The following is a 25,382-nucleotide window of genomic DNA, read 5'->3' on the forward strand; positions in this document are numbered from 1 at the left end:
CTATTTCCTATCCTCTAATTAGACTAATTAGAAGGTTATTTTTGTCTCTACGGCTCGAGTATAGTCCCAACGAGCCCTAGCTTTTCTTCGTCCCCTCATCCTCGCTGCCTCGGGCATTCCCTAATCGCCTCCGGCTCGTGCTCTCCTCGCCGTTCTCGTCTAGGTCAGTTCATGTTAATTACCTTGGTGGATTTATCGATTATAGCTATATAGCCATTTTAATCTTGCGGCCGCACTAAATTGATGATCGTGCAACACTGCCCTACTTCGTGTGATTTCTCATTGTCCTCGCTCTCGATACATTTTAACAAACTAATCTTTCATAAAGATGCAATTTTTTATGAAAATTTTTTCCCGTGACGGATTGCATGAAGCAAAGTTAGTGCAGTACATGTTATTTGTGAAATTAGAATGTAATGAGAGGTTTATCGCGATAGATCTTTCTTCGGAGCCTATTTGAGTGTAAGGCGTAATTTTCTTCTATAGTGGAGGATTTTGAGAGATCTGAGTTCTTGACCAGACAAAGGTCAAATACTTGATGTTTTCTAGCTTGTGATGTCCTCCTCCTAGGTAGAAAACTCGTTCGGAAGTACGATGTATCTTTCTTTTTTTCTTTTTACTGTGATATGATTTGCACGAAGTTAGGTGGTATTTTTTTTTCCTTCAAATAACCCTTATAGGAAGATCTAGAACAAGGTTGATCTACTGCTATGGCAGGTTGGATCAGTTTACTTTCAAGGACTTGTCAAGTTCATTGGATGACTAATAGTTTATCTGTTTTGAAGGTTTTTGTTCCAATGCTTAGCAAGTCTCCGTTGTTATGTCTTCCTGACAATTTGCTATGCCTACTCTTAGTTTTCAACTTGGTATTCCTCAGATGGTTTCTTGACATGCCAGAGATTTGAATTTGCACTCGTGCCAAGCTTGCTAATTGCTATATCTTAAAGAGCTGCTAGACCATGCATGATCCTATCATTGCAGGTTGTTCGGTGGATCTTATTGCTTAATATTTATTGTATGCATACTATCCAGAGACCTGCAATCTTTTTGGCTTTTGCCTTTGCATTGTCTTAGCTTTCCTGAAGGTTAATCCACTGGATCCTACAAACTCAGAACACGAAGGTTGAGGATAACCCACTTTTCTAATTGGATTCAGCATATTATAAGTTGTGACTCCTTGTCACCTTGAGAATGATCTATAACCGAGTGCTGCCAAGAGTCATTTCTTGAGCAAGTACTTTAGTGTTATGAGTTACCAAAGTATTATTCAATATTCTACGTCCTTGTGTATAGGTCTTGATTTCTGTTCGTTTTTAAGTCCATTCCTTCACTATGGTTCTTTGCTTTTCAGGAGTTTCTACTTGCTTTAGCATGATCATTGTTCCTTTTCATTAAGGAAAATATTCATAAAATATGTCAGTTCAGGAGAGTCGTAAAAACTAAGAAATTCAAATACAGACCTTTAATATGTCCTTAGACAAACCACTTCCCAAGAGTTACCATTACTCCATGGCAAGAAAAATCTTTGCAGATGGTTGACTGAAGGGTGCCCAGTTATTTCACTGGTGTTTGTATCTTTCTTTACAACAATATATTTTCCTCCCCTGATGTCCTTCATACTATAGACATTTCGTCTTAATCTCCCAATCATTTATTGACAACATTTTTGGTTAAGTTCCTTTCTAAAGGGATTTCTGTAGGTGACCTTATGTTGTGGTATGAGATAAATTCCATTTGTGAGAATTTATTTGTGACAAAATGTATTTATTTATAGGGAGAATGTAGGCATGCATTTTTAGTGGGATATGAGAAGCGAGTTTTTGAGTTGGGTTGCTTGAGTTATGTATTCATTAAAGAAGTGTGAGAGATGCAGCAGATGGGCAGTCAAGGTTGCTTCCAATGCTGTAACAGTTTTTTGGAGATTGTTTCGATAATCGAACTTTTCTTTGTTGGTCAGTTATTGATTGCCACGGTTGCAGTTCCTTACGACTATTTCCAAATGGAAGGGGTAAATTATCTCATAGTTTCTCCATCTCTTGTAGAAATGGAGTTAACATGGCCTTACTATTTCCTCGTAAAGGGAGTTTGTGAATTGTATTCTGATTTATCTCTACCTTGAGAGAGATAAGGGGACTATAATAAGTACACTTATGCAGTGTTTATCTTTGAAGTTGTTTCACCTCTCACTTGCTTCATTCCATTAATAGAGCATCAATCTGCAAAATCTGAGAAAGCAATTTGTATTTGCATTCGGTGCATTTTTAACTTTTTAGAGGTTCTCAGTTGTAATTTGGATTTATTTCAATCTTCTGAACAGCCAGGACTATGGCAAACAAAGAAAGCGATGACAATAGGGGACCTGTGAATGAGCAAGTCATTGCAAATATGTATGCTTCAATGCGCTCTGAAATGAATCAATTCTACTCTAAGATCACAGAGCTAGAAATGGAAGTTAGTGAGCACTCCCTCGTCATTGGTGCAATACAACCGCTTGATCCCTCTAGGCGGTGCTACAGGATGGTGGGCGGTGTGTTGGTTGAGAGGACGATCAAGGAAGTCCTGCCTGCAGTGCAGCGTAATAAAGAGGGCCTCGAAGAGGTCATTGCTAGGCTCAATGAGGCATTGGAGAAGAAGAAGAAAGAGATTGCAGAGTTTGAGTTGAAGTACAAGATCAGGATAAGGAGAGGAGAGGATGATGCTAAGGATGATGGTAACAAGAAAGAAGGTTCTGCACAGGGGGTTCTTGTAGGTCCTGCTAATGAGCAAGCCTAATAACTGAAGCCTTTTTGGTTGCTGAGAGATTAAAGACTTGTGCCTCGGCATGCTTTTATAGGTATCATCAATGATCTGATATACTTGGACCTTGTTTTGTCCATTGGTTGTTATTTATATCTTGAGATTTTGTACTTCTATCATGAATGATGAGTCTTATTGGAGAGTAGGATTGTTATTCACTTTACAGATATTTGGTTATGTAGAATTTCAAAAGGCCTTTCACTGAATCTAAAAACCCATATATTTCAGTGTTTACATATGCCATAGAAGTATGATTTGAAGCGTTTTAACCCTTGTAAATGCATTCGGCACATCCATACAGTTGTACTAGATCTGTAACTAAATCCACGGATGCTGGTCATATCCTGGGTGCGGCAGCCTTAGGGCGAGGGAGAGGCGGATACAAATGGTGGTGAGGGTGCAGAAGAAAGAGAAGGGAAGCTTAGACTGAAAGGGGGAAGCGAGGAGAGGAGAAAAGGGATGACTCTCCCTTTTCTTAGCTACTTGGGCTAGAAGAGAAGAGGGAAGAGATCTCGCTTGGGGCGAGGGTAACTGGCGCAGGTGGAAGTTCAATTTCACTCTAATGCTTTTCATTTGTCCTCTTTTTTTCTTTTATGATCCTACATTTGAGATTCTTTAGATGCAAACATCATATCTATATATATCTATATATATATATATATATATATATATATGGTTTTTTTTTTGTACTTTTTAAGAGAAGTGAAAATTTTGTGGTACCTAATTAAATTGATGTTGCTCTGATTCGAACCAACTCTTACACAACAGGAGTCCTCTAAACAATTGCAGCACTATCTGATTGGCAACATTAGATATGAACGTTGTAAAATCTTTATATGAAATTAAGTTTTTGCAAAGATCGGTTCAAGGAAAGAATATGATCCTTACATTTTTTAATGAAAAAAGAAGAAGCAAAATTCTTATTCTTGCTTGCTTGTATAATCTCTACATGGAATTGACTTTATTGCAAAAATAGGTTGGGGGAAAAAAAATGTAATCTCTATTGAATCGATCCTCTCTACAATCCTTTCATCAATAGAAGTTGATATAAAATAAAGTTCATGCTTTAATAGAAGATAAAACCACCTCAACCGAATACCTTAATATTTGTGCAGTTAATCCTTGAATACCACCCTTTTAGGATTAATCATAGAGGACTCATAAATTATGTATACTATTCGATCATCATCATGTTGTTACGTTTGGATGACTCCAAGCGTTGTAGTTTCATCTCTTTATAGAACTTTGCTATGAATTCCTCAGCTTGCATATCAATCGCATTTGGTGTGCCACCTTCATGGGTAATAGTAACTTTATCATTGTCGATGCCCTCCTTCTCATGTAGTGCCTGCAAATCCTCAACAGATGCATATTGACTCATCGAGCCAGACGAATTAGTTGGTGATAGTGGTGCTAGGGCAACATCATGGTACAATGAGTTGGCTGGTGATGGCGGTGCTAGGGCAATATCGTGGTATGACAAGCTGGCTGGTGATGGCGGTGCTAGAGCAACATCATGGTACGATGAGTTGGTCAGTGATTGCGGTGCTAGGGCAACATTGTGGAACAACTCATGCCCTACTGGTGAAGGTGGGGGCAGAGGTTGTTGGGTAGGGTAGGACTCGAGTTGTTGGAGGTGGAGAGGGTGTATCCCACCGACGAGATTCTTCCATACAGACTCGGTGTCGCTAGAGTCCACGGTATCAATTTTGGCTGATACTTTCTTGCTAGAAGTGCGACGACGATGGCGAACCGCAAAGATGGCTACCCAAAGCAAGCTTAAGGAATTGAGTTTCTTGCCGAACGACAAAGAGACATTAGGATTAGAGATAGGAAGTGTGGTCATGATAGTGTTGTCTTTCTCTTCTTTCTCCATAGAGGAGAAAGAAGGAGAAGGAATTATGGCTCCTTTTCCTTGAGTGGTTTAGGGTCTCCTTTGGGTTGAAAATTTGTCAAAAGGGAGAATTTATATATAGCTAGGTTCAGAGAAACAACATGCATGGACGGGGAATTCAGGTGGCATGGAGCATACTTCTAGTTTTAGGGATGTGAAATGACAAAAATACCCCTCAGGTGGTATGTTTGTGGAGGGCTAGTTAGGAGGAATGGAAGTGGGAGGAGGGCTCAAGGGAGGGGTAGATGTGTGATTTTCATTGGAGGTCATCTTGATTCTCTATTTAGTAAGGCTGAGGAGAAATAGGTGGAGGTGTGTGGTTGTAGTCGGAAGCGAGATCCCTGGAATAGTGCTGCGTTTGAATAATTCTCCACCTCTCTCTCTCTAACCATTGATTTAGCTCATTATGAAGTGCTCAATGTATAGAAGTGTATTTTTGGATGCCTACACTATAAAAATAGAACACTAGTAGGTATGAAGGTACTTTTATAGACCAAATCAATAGAGCACTATCGTGTATATTATTTATTGGGAATCAATACAATAACAAAGCCCCCAAGATGTAATGAATGACATGAGACCAAATCAATAAACATGCTTACCTTTACCCAATGTAAAAAAAAAAAAAATTTCAATCATCTAGTCTTTAAGTCAACTCTGTCACCTCATGGACTTCCTGATTGGTGGTTCATTAGTAAAAAAAAATCCTCTCTGATGATACACATTTTATAGTGAAAAGGGATTTGAAATATCAATAGTAGTGCAAAATAATTGAAGAAGTAATCTTCCAAAGAACATTAAGTTGACAGGGTGTTTGTTCATCAACAAAACGAAAAGAAAGGAGATAGTAAACAATTTAGTTCTCTACCAAAAATCTGTGTTGAAGCACTGCCTTCATTGTTCTGTTTAGGAAATATTCAAACAACCTCCAAATGCATCACAAAAGGACGATAAGAATGGCCGCAAAGCAAAATTGATTCTGGAAGTAGAACATGCTGAACTCCTGCTAATGCAGCAACCAGATTTGATGTCCTGACAGAAACAAACATGAAGCACTTGAATTCATATGCAAGAGCTCCAACAAGAAATTATCTAGAAAGATATGAGAAAGAAAAGGTCAACTAAGGGAAGAAATATAATAGATACTTCTTTCTCTAACCAAGGTTACGGATCCTTTACCCCAAATGAGAGTGCCTTTGGTCATTGAGGGGCTTCTGACTTTGTATCAGAAAGACTGCTCAGATATCCTTCTAACTGACCTGTCCCAGCTAATATTAGGCCTGCATTGAAAGATTGAAATAGCATCTCAGAGACCAGATAATTCAGTCAGAAAACATGCATAGGTGCATAACATCTAGTTTGGTTTTGAAACAGTTATAGATTGTGAATAAAAAATCTGTTCCATCATATGCTATAAGATGACTCCTAAAATGGCCCATACACAGAAAATTCACAATCGGGTGGCTGTCACATACTAGTCACATAATTTTCGAAATTATAGAAAAATAGAATTTTTGTGCAAATGAACGTAATTAACATGGCAATAGCATGTTGGGTATGAAATATCTTCCAGAGGCCAGTGTTTACATGACAATTTTACCTAAGAACAAAGCAGAAGGTTTTATAGGTCTTGACTTGAATTCCGGATGGAACTGGACACCTATGTAATATGGATGATTTGGCAGCTCTATGACCTGCTCAAAATGACAAAACAGATTAGATAAAGTACAATTTTTGAAAATATGAATCATGAATTGAATTTCCAGCAACGTACCTCCATTCTTTTTCCACTTTCATCACTTCCTACAAATTGAATGCCTGAAGTTTCCAGCTTCTCCACATAAGCAGGATCCACCTATTGGAAATGAAGCAAAAATACTAATCAATATTATCCTATCACACAATATTTTTGACGAGTGCCTTTGTAAAACAATTCACGCTGAAAGAAGTACTATATCCAAGCTTTGACAAATAGCTGTTGCAACTCCCAACTATAAAAGATGGGATCTGCATAATTTACCAAATGTTCTGATGGCATCTTTTGCAATGACTAATAACATAACTGAGAACAAATGAACTGCATTCCAGTACATATTTATGCCAGCTATACAAAGAAGTAATTACTTAACTTTCTTTAATCATATTAGCTTACTTGAAAGAGGAATATACACCTACATCAACTCTACAGCCCTTAAAAACCAAGGAATGTGTCACAGGAAACATGCTTTCCGATGTAAGGTGTTATTATAATTTTACTATTTTAGTGGGCATCCAACAAGTTTTATGCAGTGATGTAACTGAATTATTATAGAGCATACAACTGTATGTGAAAGTGGAAATTCATCCAACAACACAAGAGATGACATAGCTGTCTTATCAAGGACCATTAAAACGAGTAAAGCAGTTTGGTAAGTGGTTACTAAAAAGAAAAAATTTACACTGAGAAGTTGCTTTTAGTGTGTAGGTATATATATCACTGTTCCCACTGGCCCAGTAAAGAGAATGAAAAAGTTCAACATAACTGAGCAACCTACTGAAGTAAATTCATAACTCGAGTCTCCAGCAAATCTCAAAAAGTGTCATAATCCAAAGTAGTAAAACCTTGCACCATCTATGAAAAAACTCAATTTTCTACCTACCTCATACCTATGACGGTGGCGCTCATCCACATATGTAGCATTTCCATATCTAGCATTTTTCAGAAATTCTTTAAATTAGAGAGAGCCAGCATAAAATATAAACCCAATTACCAGGACATGAAATTTAAATATCCAATGTTCCAAATTGAATTCTTTAGGTGAATAAAGTAGAGTCTCAACTACATACAGCTTTGAAGTAAGACAACCAGGATGTTGAAAGAAAGTTCTCCGAGACCCTAATCTCATTGTGCTTCCCATGTGTGTTTTTGATACCTGAAAGTAAAGTCAATCTATGTGACTGAAGTTTCTATGTTTTGTTTAATCACACCAAAATTCTTGAACAACCAAATACCTCAGGCATGTACATGATGACACGTTGAGATGTTTCTGAGTCAAACTCCTCACTATTTGCTCTTTCCATACCCAAAATCTGTCGAGTTCCAAGAATGTCAGAGAGAAATATTTAAGTTGGTATTACAACTCAAGTAGAGTATGAGCTACAAAGGAAGCATACATACAGATCTGGCTATTTCAATCACAGATATCTGCATTCCCAAGCAAATGCCAAGATATGGAACCTTATTTTCTCTAGCATATTTAGCAGCCAATATCATTCCTTGCACCCCACGATCGCCGAAGCCACCAGGTATCAAAATGCACGAGGAACTCTGAAAAATCATAGATAATTTGGTCATATAGGTACATGCTCATGGGTCTAAATAGATTCAAGACCTTTAATCAAAGTTTTGCAACCAAAAATGGAATAACAATAGTAGCTTCTTACTTTCAGAGTTTCCCATGCTACAGCATATGCCTCTGGTGTCTGTGTGAAAACAAATGTACCAGGACAACAGGTAGTAAGTTATAAGAAAATTCCCAATGAAGATGGCTTAACTAGTTTACCATTCTTTCACTTTCATCTTCAAGGTCTGAAGCTGCAATCCACTGGATAGATGGCCTAAATGAGCAGGCAACACAGGCATGTAGAAGGGCCTGAAAGGAATTATAGCATATCACGTGAAATCAAAGAACAACAATTAAAGACTCAAGTGTAAGATAATCTAAGAAAAAGGTGCTACCATCATGACAAAGCGAAGTGTATTTAGCAGCTATATTTTTCCAAGATATTATCTTTATGGACTTCAACAGCTAATAAAATGGCAGACCTTCATTATTCCAGTCTTCTACACCCACTGATGTTTAAGGTGAATATTAGCAACTATGAGAGATTTGCATGAGGCATAGTAATTAACTAATTATAAAGCTCAAAGGTCCTTCAAATAATGTGAAGTGCAAACAATTCCTAAATAATTATGTTACTCCTCAGATTTGTTAATTTCTTATATGCAAATTTCCTAGTCTAATTTTCTGAAACAAGCTCCTAACAAAACAATTCACCGTTATTTATTATATCCCTTTAGCGTGCCAGTACTATTATGAAAAGAGAAACGAATTGACAGGGGAATGAGAGATCAAGAATCTCCCAACTTTATAATAAGATCATGCATATAACATCAGCAGATTAGTTAATTGTGCACTTCATCCGAAATATGCATGTATTAAAATCTTGAATGGAGGACCATGTAGTTAAATTGGATTTAAATTTCCCAGATTTTATCAACAGGATGCATCAACTTCATGAATCATTACTCTACTGTTTATATGGAAAAGAGAATTTTCTTTCCACCTCACCTTGCTTTTTGTAGCTATTACAGTTTACCACCTGTTTTCAATATTTAATTTTCTCCCTGCATTTTTTATTAAGTTATCACTTATCAGATACACCCCTAGTCAAGGTGTTTTTCGGAAATATAATAGCAAGTTTACGGGTCATTTTGTATATCTTCTGTGATTGAATGAAAAATGCAAGGGCCAAGTTGAAAATAATGAAAAGATGGGTCAAGCTGCAAAATTTAAAAAAAAACAATGAAAAAGAAAGAGGTTCTGCGCTCGATTTTGCAAAGAATTAAAAGGGAGAAGAAGCAAGACAGAACAAAGGAAACTGGTGAAATAAGACTGGTAAATAGATACAACCAATGTAAGAATTAATGAAATAGCTTTTTATTCATGTCAACATAAACTACTACAGTAAATCCCTGGGTCACCATATTTCTAAGGTGATGCAAGCCAATTTTGTTCCAACCTATGTATATAACATGAGACATTCAGAAATTCTTGAATGTGCTGACATTACTACCAGTTCACCATCACAATTACTATGACAGCTTCACATCCTTTTTCAGGAATTTAACAGGGCATTCTACAAAAACAGGGCATACATCTCCAGGGTACTAGAATAAAAGGTGCTGACAAAACTGTTCAGCAAGAAAATAAGACAAATCATGAACTCGGATAGCAAGGATTAACCTTCACTACGGATAAGTAAGAATCTGACAGATCAGTGTACTTTCCGACCAATGCAATTTTAACCTGCATATTGTAAATACTTTCATCAGTCACACTAATCACAACAAAAAGGAGGTCAGCAAACAGCCTGGGATAGGGTTGGAGGCAAACAGAGGTCATGAGGCTATCATATGACTCTGCCATCTGTGTCCATCCTTGTAACTCAGGTGGAGTGGAATTGCTGAAAAAGAAAATATGTTAAATTAAATCATAAATGTCTATATATTGCCTAAGAAAACATATAAATAATAGAAGCATGTATAATAAGTTTGTTATCTTGCCTGACAAGACCCAACTGCTTCAAGATAACCTCGTGGGCATTCTGGTTCTGGAAAAATGGAAGTAAATAAGAAACTTAAGCAAAAGTTCAAAAAGACAAACAAAGAAAAAACAGTTTCAGGTTAACCATGAGGTTTTCCCACCATAACCACCTATTATTCCATCAGAAACATAAATTTAGTGAAGTCAAACCAAAGATATTAAACTCACTCGGAGTAGAAGTGGAACATGCCAAATGTTTGGAACATCATGTATGTTAAGAATATTTGCAACCTACAGAGACATGAAGGATCATAATAGGGAAAAACAAACTACAGAGTAACATAGGACTTCTATGAATGAAAGCTTACAGGGACATGGCAAAATTGTGAAAGTTTTTCCTTAGTATTTCCCATTAAAGGCTGAAAAGTCATAAAAAGTAGAATTAAGATTGTGAAGTTATCCAAGTCAATTAAGAAAATAACATTAGATGGGCAACCAAAAAATAAGAGAAATGCAATATTTAGAATCTTCATGCATTCAAATAAACAAAATCAAATTAAATTAACATGAGCTTATTGCTGTCAATAGTTATGTCCTCAGAAAATTAGCATCAGCAGAAAGTTGGAGACCCATCAAAAATTTAAAACAACTCAGGAGGGCAACATGTAAACTATGAAAGGAAACAGACGTATCTAATACATTAAAAGCAACAAACATAGCTAGCTCACACTATGACTAGCACTGAAAAGATTACTTGAGCATGCAATGAGATAATTAGAAAAATACAATATAGAAATTGATCAATGCTGAGAAGGTATAAGCCATACCATCATAATGTGTCATTATGTCTGTCTGTACATCACTGATAGTACAAATTGGATGGTGGCACAACAACATGCATCAAAAGGTATGGTAATATTTCCCATTATAGCAAAAGATCATAGTAAGCCAATAACTTCTGAGCTGAACTTGCAAGCAAAAGATGAAAAAGGAAATCTAGTTTCCAGATTAATGGAATAGATCAACAATGATTACTTCTAAGCATTAGGCCATTCTTCCAAGTAGGAACTAATTAAGAAGAGCTTCAGGAGACTGAAGAAAAGGAACTGGCATCCTCATATAATGTGCAATCTGAAAGTTCTGTATGATAACTTCCTCTAGTAGATATACTTCTACAAGTATGGGTACAGACCACATATTGTGAAGTTAGTAAAGAACTAGAAAATAATTATTAAATATTAAACTCCTTGCTAGCTTACAGTTACACATAATCAACGTGATCTTATCCAGATATTAAGGAGTGAAGCGAGGTCAGCTATCCAACTGTCAAGATAATGAGATATATTGATAAGTCAAGCTGAATATTGCTTACCTGAGCTGAGCGGCACGCAAGTAGATCAGGAGTCAAACCTAATGCCCTCAATTCTCGTACACTGTGTTGGGTTGGCTTTGTTTTCTAAAAAAAGTATCAAAATGTTTTGGCATTAGTTATTATGTTTGAAAAGACAAAAGTACTGGTTATTAATCATGATGCTAATACCAAGTATTAGATCAGACTTTATTAGGAAGTGAATTCCAAATTATACAGCATCTCCTTTCCATCATATTAGCACAAGTTTGTTACATAGCCATCTTCAATTATGTATTAACAGACCAAAGTCGTGGAGGAATATATACTTGCTCACCAACTACACCAAGCACTGGGACAAGGCTGACATGTATGAGGCAGAAGTTCTCTTTATCTAATAAGGAATTAAAAGCACTCATTAGAAGATGAACAAGTATCACGTTATGTACACTAGGATTCATTTTTCAATATGTAACTGCTAACAGTTTTTGCACAAAAACATGGGTTTTAGTTATATACAAGTAAAAAATAAAAACAAGGAAAATGAAAACCACCATGATAGAATCACGCCATTTAGAGACATCTTTATTTAATTCTCTGAACTTCACTAATGCCTTGTGAGAACATCAGAAACACCTAATTTAGCAGGTAATAGAATGTTACAAAAGCATTTGGCAGCTAGTAGTGCCTATGGTGCTCAATGGATGGCGGTCACCATGGCAGGTGCCTTGAGCATAAAGCAACTTTCAGAATATAGAAGTTAAATTGTGAAAAAAGAAATTTCACTGTCAAACTCCTAAAGAACTGGATGCTCTCATCAGTGTTCTGGTCTGGGAATCTATTCTGAAAATCATATCTGGAAATTCCGTTCTGAAAATTCATATCTAAAAGCTTGGTGTGAAATCTGTTCTGAAAAACTAATCTGAAATAATATCTTAAATTTATATTTGAAGATCTACTCTGAAATTTGATCAGGAAATCAGATCTAGAGTTCAGATCTAGAAAACTGAGGTAGAATTCTAGAAAGAAGCAGAGAAGAGCAACAAATATTGGCATCAACGATTTACATGAGAGAAAGATTGTACTAACCACGATGCCTCGACTAAAAGTCTAGAAAAAAATATCGGCAATCAACGATTTAGATGAGAGAAAGATTGTACTAAAACTCTAGGCTTCACATTTTACCATTCCAATTTCAAACAGCAAGGAACTCTTCACAAAACCCAGGGAGAAAGCCTCGAAGCAATCTTCATCCATCAGAAATCCAACCCAATTACAGTTATATCATTATTATAGCACACATAATAGGCCCAAGGTATATATATATATATATTTTTTTTTTATTTTTTTTATTTTTTATTTTTTTTATTTTTTTTCTTTGAGAGAAAAGCCCGCAGGCCCAATTTCACTATGAAACATAGTTACACCCCTCTCCCGTCTACCCTCAATGGCCAAAAAGCAGGTGACCAGAAAAAGAAGAAGAACCAGTTAACAATCCGGACCCTGGATCAAAACAAAATACAATACTACAACAATATTAAAACAATGAAACACAAACTACTCCAGACTGAAGCCTGCTTCATTCATCAGCAACATGGACAGGGTCTTCCATGCTTGAACCATGAATCATCATCCGTCCCTCCTTTCGAGCCTCCTCCCCTTAATACAGTCCAGATGTAAGCAGCCAGCTACATTCTCCACCAGACTATATATTCTTAAAAAATACCACTATTTCTCTAGACGACCAAAGATCCTTGATGGTCTTTGGATTATTGCAACAGTCCCAGTAAGACCTGGCCCATCTAAATATACATTAAGTCACCTTACATTTCAAGAACAGATAAGCTACTGAGTACCGTCTCTTCCTTATCACAGTATAGACACTAGCTTCACCAGTCCATTTCCTACTTAACAAGTTATTCTTTATAAGAAATCTATAATCACCCACCAATTATAAAAACCCGTAATAGGAATTTCATCTTCCACAAGCTTGAAATAAATTTTGTAGTACTCTCCCTCCATTTATAAGGAGCTTGCATAGGGAGTTCACTGCATAAATTTCTTTACTATCAACTCCATTTTAGTCTATCTACTTCATTTAACATAAGCACACCAGCTTATCTCATGTAATTTGAATAATGATATTCTTCCTGACTTAAGAGTTGTTCAGATTTCTTCTATATGCCAATCTCCACTTTTCTCCATCCGTGAATCAACAACATACACTTCCTCATCAGTATACCAATGGTTTAACTGGACCAAAATAAGTAAGAAATTAGAACATACCAAACAGATACTGGACATGAAAATACTTAGAAAATGCCAAAGTACAAGGAAAATAGGTAAACCAATTAAGCAATCCTGACTAAGACCATAAGACACATGCATTGCCAACCTAAAGCAGCATTAATCATGCAGTGCACCTCCGCCTACACATGTAGACCTGAAAACCTGTCTGATCTCCCCAACAACTAGTGCCATAGCGACATCCTCTATTTTAGATAACTATATCTCATTTAGCTTATGATAATTCTACTGTGCAGACCATAAACCAAGAAATGTTAAGTCCAGCCAAACTTGACAGTCTATTTAACTGTGAACTTGAAGTTTATATTGCAATAAACTGCACAAATCAAGGGAAAAGTGTTCCATTACAATGGCTTCAGTTAATCCAAAAACTTTTGACAAAACAATATCAATCCAATAATTTGACTTCAACAAGACCACAACCAACAAAAAACTGAAAATATCCATCTCTGGTGATACAATCATTCACCTCAAATATTCCCATAAGCTCAAGTGTAAGATGTATACATTAAGAAGCACTTAAGAAAAGCGGATATTGAAAATCAAGAACATTAATTTGGATGTGCTCCAAACCTACCGACAGAAAATGACAATTGACGCAAAGCTTCAATGAATGGCATTGATTCAATATCACCTGTAACAAAATGGGAATAGAATTACTGCTGTGTCGCATTATTTAAACAATTAAATACTTTTCTAGATTAAATAGTAGTAAAATAACAAATTTAGCAAATCCTACCTACAGTTCCCCCCAACTCTATTACACACACATCAGCAGGGCCTGATTTTCCATCTACTGGAATAGAGGCTACTGACTCAATCCAATTCTTTATGGCATCAGTTATGTGAGGAACAACCTGAAATCATGCATTGTTAGTAAAATGATCTTACAAGCAACTAATTGAGCTAGATGCACATAGAACTAAAGAAGGCATAAAGCTTGATATGACCTGCACAGTCTTTCCAAGATAATCACCCCTCCTCTCCTTTTCAATGACTGACTGGAAAATGTAGGTAAATCCCAAGTCAGAAGTCTAATATAACGGAGAAATCATCATAGGGATGAAAATACCTGGTATATCTTTCCAGTGGTAATATTGTTGTCTCTGGTAAGTCTGACATCTAAGAAGCGCTCGTAGTTTCCAAGATCCAAGTCAACCTATGAAAGAAAGATGTATACCCATCACAAGACATACCACAGCATCAGTTGACATTACAAACAAGAAGAGAGATGAAAATGGAAATAGCATTTACAAAATGGAGAACATAACAGTGAAGGCAACTACAACCTTGAAGGTTAACTATTGACACAATAATGCGCACATGGCTAAAGTAAATCGTAATGAGAGAATACTACAACCAAGAACCTAATATAACAAGGTTCCATGCATCTAATCTGATGAATCAGAAAATCTTGTACAACATAAAATTAATGAGTAATTTCTCCCCTCCCCCCCTCTTAGGCCTCAACACATAAGTTATAGATCACCAAGTATATCAAGAGAATTGCAAGTCACAAATTCTTCGTAGTGGGCTCCTATACAAGTACATGCTTTAGGCCTTTCAGGTTGCAATTTATCACAGAACTAGTTCAAAATGAACGAAAAAAAGGAGAGTGTGGAAGCAAACTGAAGCTGGTTTGTGTGATAAAAGATGCTATAAAGAAAGAGTGAGAGCAGCCAGACAGCCAATACAAGGGCATGAAGAAAACACCACAACTTTATCTAGTCTAGAGATTCTGCACATGTTAGGCAGTAAGTCCGTAACAATGTTAACCACGCTTTAACAAAGATAAATGCAGTTAAACAATGTTAACCACAGTTAAGCTTGCAATGACAACAAAAGTACAAGTCCTGGCACTAAAACACTACACAGGCATTTGTCAGTGTCCCTATTTATTTTTTAATGATGGAACAAGGAAGGCCGGTGCCTAGGATAGGAAGGAGAGGCATCTAGGTTTTAGATCACAGAGAGAAGAACATAACTGATCAGATTAAGGAGAAGAGGTGAATATCAAGATTCCTTCTTTCTTTGTTCGTTAGAATTTAAAGAACTTTTGAATTATTACTCATAATGATGAGAAGCACAGTCTATAAATTCTAGGTTGAAGCTAGTACCATGAACCAGACAATAGGAAACAAGATATTTAATGCTGCTATTACTAAGTCAGTAAGTCCATTCATATGAAATTTAAAATGGAAGATCCAGATTGACAAGAATGCACTTAGTATCACCAGATATAGCTCATTTGAGATGGAAACAGATATGGTCGTGCTAGCCTTCTTTGATATCAAAAGTCAACTGATCACTTGCAGCCGTCCTCTTCAAAAAAATCTATTCCTTACCATTGGATGATTTCTGTCTACAATCTCGTAACACAAAGAAGAGAGTTAAATCCACTAAAACATCTCACTCAGATCCAACAATTACAGGTTAACTGCAAGTGCACTCAATCAGGAGATCCAGGATATTCTGATTGAGGATATTCTAATCCAAGAAACTGCAAAGGAACAACTTTATTATCTACATAAGTAACATGTTTAAGAATAAATCCCTGTACAAGAAAAAGGTATAAAATTCTAGTATTTATGATGGGCATTTCTTATTTGAAATCAGTTTAGCCATAGACCAGTTAGCATAGCTATTCAACTGCAGAATATACAGAGATAATACTGTGAAGTGTGAGCTGACAGTCAAGACAAATTTACCATACTACAAATGCTAGTACATCATAAATCAAGTCGCCTGGGGGCATCAACAGAAAAAGGTGAATATTCCACACACTTATTGAGTGCTTTCAAAGCCAGTAAATCAAGCAAATGCCTTCTAAGCTCTAAGGACTAGTGACTAGCATCAATCTTTACTTGCACCCAGACTGGAGAGTGCAGCAAGACTACACAAAGTCACAAACACTAACAGATCAAATAAGTCGAGTTGCTATGCTAACTGGTCTATGGCTAAACTGATTTCAAATAAGAAATGCCCATCATAAATACTAGAATTTTATACCTTTTTCTTGTACAGGGATTTATTCTTAAACATGTTACTTATGTAGATAATAAAGTTGTTCCTTTGCAGTTTCTTGGATTAGAATATCCTCAATCAGAATATCCTGGATCTCCTGATTGAGTGCACTTTCAGTTAACCTGTAATTGTTGGATCTGAGTGAGATGTTTTAGTGGATTTAACTCTCTTCTTTGTGTTACGAGATTGCAGACAGAAATCATCCAATGTTAAGGAATAGATTTTTTTGAAGAGGCTGCAAGTGATCAGTTGACTTTTGATATCAAAGAAGGCTAGCATGACCATATCTGTTTCCATCTCAAATGAGCTATATCTGGTGACACTAAGTGCATTCTTGTCAATCTGGATCTTCCATTTTAAATTTCCTTCAAGAATAAATTATGTTAGAACACTAACATTGACATCTTACTCCAGTAATTCACTTGCTACATCTAAAACAGCAAATTTCTTGAAAGCCGAAGAACCAGACACTTTACAAATTTTACGAGTAGCATTGCTTGAATGAATGAAAAAAGATGAGCAAATATGCAACCTAGTCAAGCCCCTCTGGTAGAATTATTTCTGAGAGGAAACCAGGGAACATCAAAATTTAAAATTTTGAAACGAGGAAAGTAGAAAAGGTTTATACCCTGAAATCTGAATACATTAAATTATGAGAAGGTAGATATGACTAACCACAACATAATGAACAAATCCATCCCACACAACATATATACACAATGTTTAGTAGAAGAGACCATTAGTACTGCAATAATTCCAGTGCTAACGAATGTTAAGTAGAAGCTAACCTCTCCACCATCATCAAGAACAAAAACCTCTCCGTGCTCAAATGGAGACATTGTTCCTGCATCCGTGTTCAAATATGGATCTGCAATAATAGGTAAGGAAATCATGCTCCCACCAAAATTGCACGGCAAAATTATGGAACAAAATTACGGGCTGAGTCATACAGCACACGGAAAACATGCAATTCAGACACTTCAATAGAATGAAATCTTCTAAACAAGGATAGGGCATTGCCCTTCAAGTCCCCACCACTACCCAAGAGCCTAGAAACAAGGAAAGCCAGAAACCACATTCAAAACCACCAAAATAATCACTTTAATGACAGATCAAAAAGAGGAATCGACCAAAAGATCGAGAAAAGGGGCAAATACAATCAGAGACAAGCCAAAGAAGCTACTTTGACAGGACCCAAAATGAGAAAAGCGTAGGGATCAGGCGACTAGATATAACTCCAATATTCCACACAGGAACGGATTATATCTTGACTACAAAACCTGCAACACGCATACAGAATGAGAAGATGCTCTTTTGCAGAAATAAGCAACAGAGAAAAGCTATTTGAAAATAACCCATCAAACAAAACAGCAAAAAAGAGCATTCAGAACGGAAAACCGAGCACATTAACTAGTAACTGCACAGGAATGAAAAAGAAAAAAAAAAGGAAAAGAAAATACTAAAGAAGCATGCTTAGATACCACAAAGAAACAGTAAGAGCAACAGCAAAATAGACATAACCCAATCAACATAAAATTAGAAAACAAGCGATAAGTCGGAAGCAACCAAACTCATCCGTTTGGATAAAACTCAAGAAGTGCAACCCACTCACAAGTAATCAAATCCGCTTGCAACTCCAACCAAAACCCTAAATCCTAATTCGTGAAGAGAGGAACAAATAAATGGTTACCGATTTTGATGGAGGTGACGCGAAGGCCGCAGGCTTTGAGCACGACGCCGATGCTACTGGCTGTGACGCCCTTCCCGAGCCCGCTCACGACACCGCCGGTGACCAGAACGTACTTCATCTTCTTCTCCCTCTTCCCTTTTGCTTATTATCTTTGTACTTTCACGGGGCGGCGATCCAATTCTTCTCTCTTTTTCTCTCGCGCGCCTAAAAGCAATAGAAGCGAGGAGGAGACGAGAATCATATACTACACCTCTCAAGAAACTTAATTATATTAATATACCGTGAGAAGATTAGGATATCTGTTCATTTGTTTTGGGTTAATTATAGACATCCTCTCTTGCCTCTCTTATCATTTTTATCCCTGAGGATAAAAAGTTATCCCAAGAATTATCTAAAGAGATCACTAAACATTTTTCCTTAGCATTCTATAGAAATAGTCTTGCTACTTTGACTAACTAAATAGATAGAAAAATAAAGACTTTGATTTCTTTGGGCCCCAGATTGCGAGCGTTAAAATTCCATCAGCACCAATCTTTTCTACTAAATAAATAATAAGATAACTAAATTATCTCTCCATCTGTAAAAACAAACTATATTTTTATAAGAGCAATTCTTTTTGTATTCTAATTAAGGGTGGACTAATAATTATAATTTGAATTGGATACTTAAGTTTGAAGTACATAGGATAGATTTAAATTTGGGTTCCAAAAAATAAAGTGAGCTAAAGGATATATATATATATATATGAGAGAAATAAGATGCTTGAGAAAGTAGTTAATTCCCAGTTTGTACTGTGACTGTCATTAACCATGCTCACATAGTTCTCTGTTTCAACAGATATCAATAATATCATGGCACAAACAATCTCCAACATAAAATCACAAAACTGGGCAACATTTTAGCCGCCCAAACATAAAAACTCATTCATAAATAAAATGATGTCCACATATCTCATACATACTCAACTCCCTTGCCAATTGTTAGGGGACCGAGTTGTGCATTAGCAACTCAACAGTATGATTATTTTTCCTCGCCATATCGGTAATATTATGTTACAACAAGTTCCGGCACAAAATTATGAAGTTGGCAAATTTAGCCCCTCAAGCATCTAACTCATAAATAACTGATAATGTAAACCTCATCTCATACATACTCAACTCCCTCGCCGAATTTGACCTCACCAATCTGATATGCAGAATTAGATCCCTCTGAGAGTATTCTACCAGCTGCGTCAGTGTTAACAACGAGAACCATCCCAATGCCCATGTTAAAAGTTCGACTCATCTCGGCATCCTCGATTCGACCTGCCTGTAAGTCATACCAGGATTTAAGTGATCAAACATACTAGTCCTAGAAAGATAATAAGCATACCTAAATTTATATACTTATTTACATTAGTATGTGACCATGCATACAGTCCTAATAAGATGATCAAATAAACCTTCAGAGCTTACTAGTTATAGCCAACAAAGCTAACATTAGAGACCAGTATGCTGACTTGATAGGGAATAAATAAAATATGTCCTTACAGGTCACAGAAATAAACCAAAAAATGTCCTACCTCTTGTATCCATTTGAAGACAGGTGGGATCTCCCAAGAACCTGCAAAGATTTTAGCTCCAAGGCCTGGAGGAAATACTCTAGGAATGTTGTCTGTAAAGCCACCACCAGTAATATGCGCTATTCCTTTCACACCGCCTTTGCTGATAATGTTGAGCACCTACATATATATATTTTTTTTCAATAAAGTCAAAGCACAAAAATATGATAGCAGAGATACATCCATCACCAGAGCAAAAAGAACAAGAAACAAGCAGGCACACAAGATTACCTGCTTAACATAGATAACTGTTGGAGCCATTAAAGCTTCACCGATTGTTTTCGGTTTCCCGTTGTTTCCAGGAAGCTGATCACTCAAAGAAAGGCCACTTTGTGCCAAAACTCTGTAAAGGCAACTTATTGATAATAAACTTCAAGAGCAAGATAATGATCAACTATATAAAGAAGAAATATACCCACAAGATAATTTATGTCTACGTCTGGAAATTTGTTGGATCCTAGAATGATGAAAGTAGGAGAACAAAAGAAGTAACAACCTTCTCACAAGAGAAAACCCATTAGAATGGACACCACTGGATGAGAGGCCAATGAGAATGTCTCCTGCCACAATATTTTTTCCATCAATGACTGAATCCTTTTTGACAGCACCAACAGCAAAACCACTAAGGTCATATTCACCCTTTGCATAGAAATCAGGCATTTCTGCCGTCTGCAGAAAGACAATTGTTTCATCTATTAGTAAGATGTTCTTATAGAAATGAAAATTTTCTTGTCTTGTTAAGATAGCTCACACCACATAAAAAGGATTTTGACAACAATTTTATCATCATAAAAACATGTTAAGACTATTTCTTTGCTAAAAATGTAATTTGTATAGAAACATTTCCTCTATTCCCTCATTCAACTTCTTGACAAAGGGTGCATTTGTTTAGGAGATATAAAGATAGGATTGGATTAATTATCATGTGGGCCCCACATATCCTATGTTTGGTACGAAAATAATGGATGACTAGAAGTAGGACCAGATGTCATATCTCCCAAAAGAGAGACCAAATGCATCCAAAGGGAATCTCCTCTTTTTAGAAAAAACAAAGAAGATAACTTCTGAATGATTGAAGTTTTGACGACAAGCATCCATCTGCACTAATTCAGAATCATCTTAGATCTGCAAAGATAAGCATACATCTAGTGAATTTTAAGCCAGAACAAGTATGGTCTCACATAAAATTATGTTAACAAACATGCTGGCAATAGTAGAACAGTTCCATAATTATAAGTCGAGTTTATTAGGACAGTGAACAATTGAGCTGCTGTCCATGAGAGGTAACTAGATTTGGGTTCTAGCAGTTGATCAAGGGAGGAAAAAAAATTGCCAAAGGTAAGTAGATATTTTGTCTAATGTAAATGCTGGCAATTAGCAATAGCTACTTGTTTGAAAAATATTAGTGCATCAAGTTATGACAAGGGTCCAGTAAGGTGGAGGAGGGAGTACAGGGATGGACAAGGATGTGGTCCAGACACCGAAGATACTCATGTATAAATTATTCAGGGGGCTGAGTTCAAGATGTAAATGAAAGCCAGGTCAACAACATGAGCTGCAGGTTTAAAGGTCAATGCAGATATCAGGCATAAACAACTGCTTCAGATGGGTTATGCAGAAAGTAACAAGCAAGAATACCCAGATGTGTACACACACGCACACGGACACGCATGTATGCACGCATGCGTGCGCATGCACAGAGATGACCACTATGAACAGACAAGAAGTCAACCAACTCAAAGCACACAATTCTTCTGAAACAATTAAAGGCATGAATCATAATCATCATAAACCATTGCAAAATCACATGTGAGAATTGTGGAGAAAGGCTGAAAAGTACTACCTCGCCTCCTAGTAGAACACAATCAGACTGTTGGCATCCATCAACAATCCCCTTTAAAACCTATATGATTGTAATAGGAGTTATCAGATGAATGTTGACTTCTCACAAGATCTAAGAGAAAAAACAATCAGTGCTCATAATGTGAATGAAGAAACCAAATTACATCAGCTATACCTTCTCAGCAAGATCAACATCAAGACGACTTGTAGCAAAATAATCAAGGAAGAATAATGGTTTTGCTCCAGATGTAACAATATCATTCACACTCATAGCGACCTGCCAAGAAGCATAACCAAATACTTGACCATTCCAAAAGATATAGCAAATGCATAGAGCTGACAAAAGCCCGATTCATACCAGATCAATTCCAATGGTCTCATGGATACCAGTTTCAAATGCAAGCTTTAATTTTGTGCCTACACCATCAGTGCCAGCAACAAGGTAGTCATCTCCTGTTTAAGGATGAGCAGAGGCTGACTGAGACTTAGTCAAATATTAATGATATTACATACTTCGTTTTTTGTATAGTAGCATATGAAGAATGCACATCAAATAGAGTAGCAAATTCTTTTGGACAAATATAAAATTTTGATGATATGAGAGGGCCACTTGGTGTGATGGTAAGACTTGTCACTTTCCAAAAGTCCATGGTTTAAGTCTTGGGACAGACTTCAGAAATGAGGGTTGTTAATATAGAAGTACTAAAAACTAAAAACAGATTTTGACAAAAGAAGCTGGAATTTAAAAGGTTAGAGAACAGCCAATTGCATAATCATTCCATCTCAACATTTTGGCTAAACAGCAACCATCTTATTAGAAATGCAAGGAAAAAAGAATCAGGATTCACAGTACCACTCTGTTCTTAACCTGCATCAACCATAAAATTAGAAAAGTAAAAGAAATAGAAGAGGATTTCTATGTTGATTTGTTCTCACTGCATCAACAAAGAAAAGGAAATGAGGAAAAAAATTAGTGGCCAGCACAAATTGAAGGCAACAAAATCTGATCATGTTGATAATATCACTCTGCAGGATCAAATCAGACAACAATCAGAATTAAGGGAAACAAGTTGACTTATATCCCAGGCCTCCTTAGCATGAAGAAACAATTACCTCAACACAAAGGAATTCATTGTTCCTACTAAATTGGCTGCATGCACTTCAGATATTGGTGTTGCAACTGTTTTTATTTTTTATTTTATAAGGAGAGAGAAGTAGAGGTGGCCAATGAAAAAGGAACAGGAAGAACTGTATGCAATATAGCCAGGAATGAGTGGAGAAAGAACTTGCCATCAAAAACAAGGATACTGGGTATTTTGGATGAATAATTAGCAGACTAACTTTACAGAGATCCTTGTTTGAGCAATATAGATTAACATGCAAATCATATAAAAGAATAAAGGATACAAAAATATACATGAAATATCCACTAACTTGATTATTAGCATGTGCTGACTATGACTAAATAATTAATTGTACCGTTACCTAGAAAAATATATCAACAAATAAGATTTAAATTGTTGATAAAATATTGCAGTCACCAACTTATCTGCAAAATACATCTGGCATGACATACTTAGATACTTTAGCAATCAGAAAGTTAAGTTCAAGGGGAGCTCTTAAATAGCAATAGACATTAGATTTTGTCCATGTGGAAACAAAAGTTTATAATTCTTTCATAGGTTTAATTAATTCATGTACATAAAATAGAGTAATTTTTCCATAAGTTAGTTCATGTATGATAAAATAAAAGTTCAATAAGTGGGAGCAGAACTCTAAAATAGTAAAACTTATCCATGTTTTAAAGGTATAATTTTTAGAGAAGATATTTAATATCCACCAGTTCTTAGTGAACCATAATGTTCCAGATGAAATGAAATACTGTTTTCAAGTAGAACTTCAAATAATGATGAACAAAAAGCCAAACATAATTTGCTAGCAAAGTCTACATGTAATTCTTATGTAAACTGCCAAAAGTGTGGCCAATTATATAAAGATTTTTAGTGCATTCGTTATGTTTATATTAAACAAAGGACAGGCAAGAGATACTATATTTCAACTTAGCAATCCTTCATAATTTGTGATACTTCCAAAGATCTATTGTAAAAGACCTTTTTGACGAAGAAGGTATAATTGTTTCTAACAAAGACATAAATGATGAAGTATATAAAACAGATGAGCACAAATAGCAATAGATGGGCTGATAAGAATTAACATGGGTACCATCAAAAGTATGTGTAAGTAAGCAATGCAGACTCCGAAAACCAGTATTTGACTGATATCAGGAAATCAATTGTCAGAACAAAGCATCAAGACAGGAAAAAAAAAAGTAATTCTCTCCGATATCAACCTAATACCAGGAAACTGCTTAAGAGGCAAATATAATTGTCTACTTCTATGTAGCGCAGAAAAGAAATTAGTTAGTACCATTGGAGTAATAAAACCTTTACTTTTTTAAGAAACAATTTCAGACACATCAACCAAAGACGAAGAGAGTGAAAAAAAAAAATTCTTCTTTCGTCTTAATCCCTATGCAAACCATTTAAAAATCTTAACGTTATGGGAAAATTCGAGAAATTGGTAGAGAAAGACATACCCCACGGATAAAGACCACCGAAACCTCCAATCCCAGGGGCCATCTTAGCGATCCTTCGTACCAACTCGGCGCCAGCATCGATGTCAACCCCCGCTTCCTTATAAGTCAGCCCCTTGCCTTCATCTCCGCCCTTCGAGCAAGCGATCTCCGAAACCATAATTCTTCTCTTACCATTCTTGTCCGCAGCCCCCGCCGCCGCCGGAACTCGGAGTGACAGCTGCCGCGTGGAACAGATGTTCGACACCCTCCGTTTCAAGGGTCTCGGTGGCGCCGCCGCAGCGGCTGCCAGGTGGAGGAGGCGATCCGCCGTCGCTGCTGCATTCATGGGGTAGAGAGAGGGTTTAGGGTTTTGGAGGGAGAGACAGAAAATAGCAGGATTATTTTTTTCGTGACAAAGGATTATTTTTTTCGTGACAAAAGTTGTTTTCTTTTTCCAATTTGCAACAGTATATATATAGGATTGGATTGGAAACGGGTCGGATGAAGAACGGATGTAATCCTATAGCTATCTTGATGAAGTAAGTAAAAAAAGAACATAAATTATCTTGACGAAGTTTATCTACTCAAACTTATCTTGATGAAGTTTATCTACTCAAAATTTAGATAAAATAAAGTAGTGAATTTATACTCTTCTATAAGAAAATTTAAGCAGATATTAATAGAAAACGTTAAATAGACATTTTATTCTTAATTTAACGCTTTCTAAACAAAATAAAATAGTACACAAAGAGAGTTTGATCAAATGCTAACTTTTAAATGAGTTCAAGACTAATAATATCAATATTTTATTTTTATTGACAGAAAAAATATTAAAAATTTTGATATTTTTCTAGGGAAAGAGAATACATATAATATTAGAGATGTTGTTAATAAGATAGTGTTCAATACTAGACTCGACCTATATAGATTTTAAATTCTATAATATGTAAGTTTATTTATTTTTATTTATTTTTTACTGAATTAAATATTTTGTGATTTT

At 36.2% G+C, this 25,382-nt stretch overlaps 3 protein-coding genes across 6 annotated transcripts; 1 reads left to right on the plus strand and 2 right to left on the minus strand.

Moving 5' to 3' along the window:
• The first annotated feature begins 9 nt into the window (after nt 1-9).
• LOC140787980 (prefoldin subunit 2) lies at nt 10-3,044 on the plus strand. Its single transcript, XM_073137039.1, has 2 exons — nt 10-163; nt 2,318-3,044. Exon 2 carries the CDS (start codon nt 2,326-2,328, stop codon nt 2,770-2,772), a length of 447 nt encoding a protein of 148 aa, XP_072993140.1. The 5' UTR covers nt 10-163; nt 2,318-2,325; the 3' UTR covers nt 2,773-3,044.
• A 2,370-nt stretch (nt 3,045-5,414) lies between these two features.
• On the minus strand, nt 5,415-18,762 carry LOC140789052 (uncharacterized). 4 transcript variants are annotated; one of them, XM_073138649.1, is made up of 24 exons: nt 18,646-18,762; nt 18,366-18,569; nt 17,464-17,543; nt 14,724-14,810; nt 14,602-14,652; nt 14,391-14,508; nt 14,229-14,285; nt 11,674-11,738; nt 11,369-11,452; nt 10,365-10,415; nt 10,225-10,287; nt 10,017-10,063; nt 9,847-9,916; nt 9,697-9,759; nt 8,233-8,322; nt 8,114-8,152; nt 7,848-7,997; nt 7,682-7,759; nt 7,517-7,602; nt 7,330-7,378; nt 6,465-6,545; nt 6,291-6,384; nt 5,870-5,970; nt 5,415-5,722 (listed from the first exon to the last, which is right to left on the minus strand). In XM_073138649.1, exons 2-23 carry the CDS (start codon nt 18,481-18,483, stop codon nt 5,891-5,893), a joined length of 1,701 nt encoding a protein of 566 aa, XP_072994750.1. In that variant the 5' UTR covers nt 18,484-18,569; nt 18,646-18,762; the 3' UTR covers nt 5,415-5,722; nt 5,870-5,890. The 4 variants fall into 4 exon arrangements, with proteins under 4 accessions (XP_072994750.1, XP_072994748.1, XP_072994749.1 ...); XM_073138647.1 differs by having other exon boundaries at nt 9,697-9,916; nt 18,646-18,758; XM_073138648.1 differs by lacking the exon at nt 18,646-18,762 and having other exon boundaries at nt 18,366-18,611.
• Nucleotides 18,763-19,238: 476 nt separating this feature from the next.
• Nucleotides 19,239-24,834, minus strand: LOC140789474 (phosphoribosylformylglycinamidine cyclo-ligase, chloroplastic/mitochondrial). The gene is made up of 8 exons (XM_073139189.1): nt 24,404-24,834; nt 22,166-22,260; nt 21,983-22,084; nt 21,809-21,868; nt 20,462-20,634; nt 20,197-20,308; nt 19,927-20,085; nt 19,239-19,673 (listed from the first exon to the last, which is right to left on the minus strand). The coding sequence occupies exons 1-8, from the start codon at nt 24,726-24,728 to the stop codon at nt 19,509-19,511; spliced, it is 1,191 nt and encodes a 396-aa protein (XP_072995290.1). The 5' UTR covers nt 24,729-24,834; the 3' UTR covers nt 19,239-19,508.
• Nucleotides 24,835-25,382: the final 548 nt, after the last annotated feature.

This window comes from Typha latifolia, chromosome 5, assembly GCF_019914945.1.
Source record: "Typha latifolia isolate L0001 chromosome 5, TyphaL0001v2, whole genome shotgun sequence".
NCBI classification, from domain to species: domain Eukaryota; kingdom Viridiplantae; phylum Streptophyta; class Magnoliopsida; order Poales; family Typhaceae; genus Typha; species Typha latifolia.

What these genes read in the sequence shown, in the direction of transcription:
- LOC140789052 (XM_073138647.1), bottom strand. Translation starts at nt 18,483, where the DNA reads ATGAAGTACGTTCTGGTCACCGGCGGTGTCGTGAGCGGGCTCGGGAAG. An exon ending in CTTACTTATCCGTAGTGAAG is followed by an intron (nt 8,323 to 9,696) that starts GTTAATCCTTGC and finishes AATTCCTTTCAG; the next exon opens with GCCCTTCTACATGCCTGTGT. An exon ending in AAGATGAAAGTGAAAGAATG is followed by an intron (nt 8,153 to 8,232) that starts GTAAACTAGTTA and finishes GTTTTCACACAG; the next exon opens with ACACCAGAGGCATATGCTGT.
- LOC140789474 (XM_073139189.1), bottom strand. Translation starts at nt 24,728, where the DNA reads ATGAATGCAGCAGCGACGGCGGATCGCCTCCTCCACCTGGCAGCCGCT. An exon ending in CGGTGGTCTTTATCCGTGGG is followed by an intron (nt 22,261 to 24,403) that starts GTATGTCTTTCT and finishes ATCCTTAAACAG; the next exon opens with GAGATGACTACCTTGTTGCT. An exon ending in GTGTTCTACTAGGAGGCGAG is followed by an intron (nt 20,635 to 21,808) that starts GTAGTACTTTTC and finishes GTCTTTCTGCAG; the next exon opens with ACGGCAGAAATGCCTGATTT.
- LOC140787980 (XM_073137039.1), top strand. Translation starts at nt 2,326, where the DNA reads ATGGCAAACAAAGAAAGCGATGACAATAGGGGACCTGTGAATGAGCAA.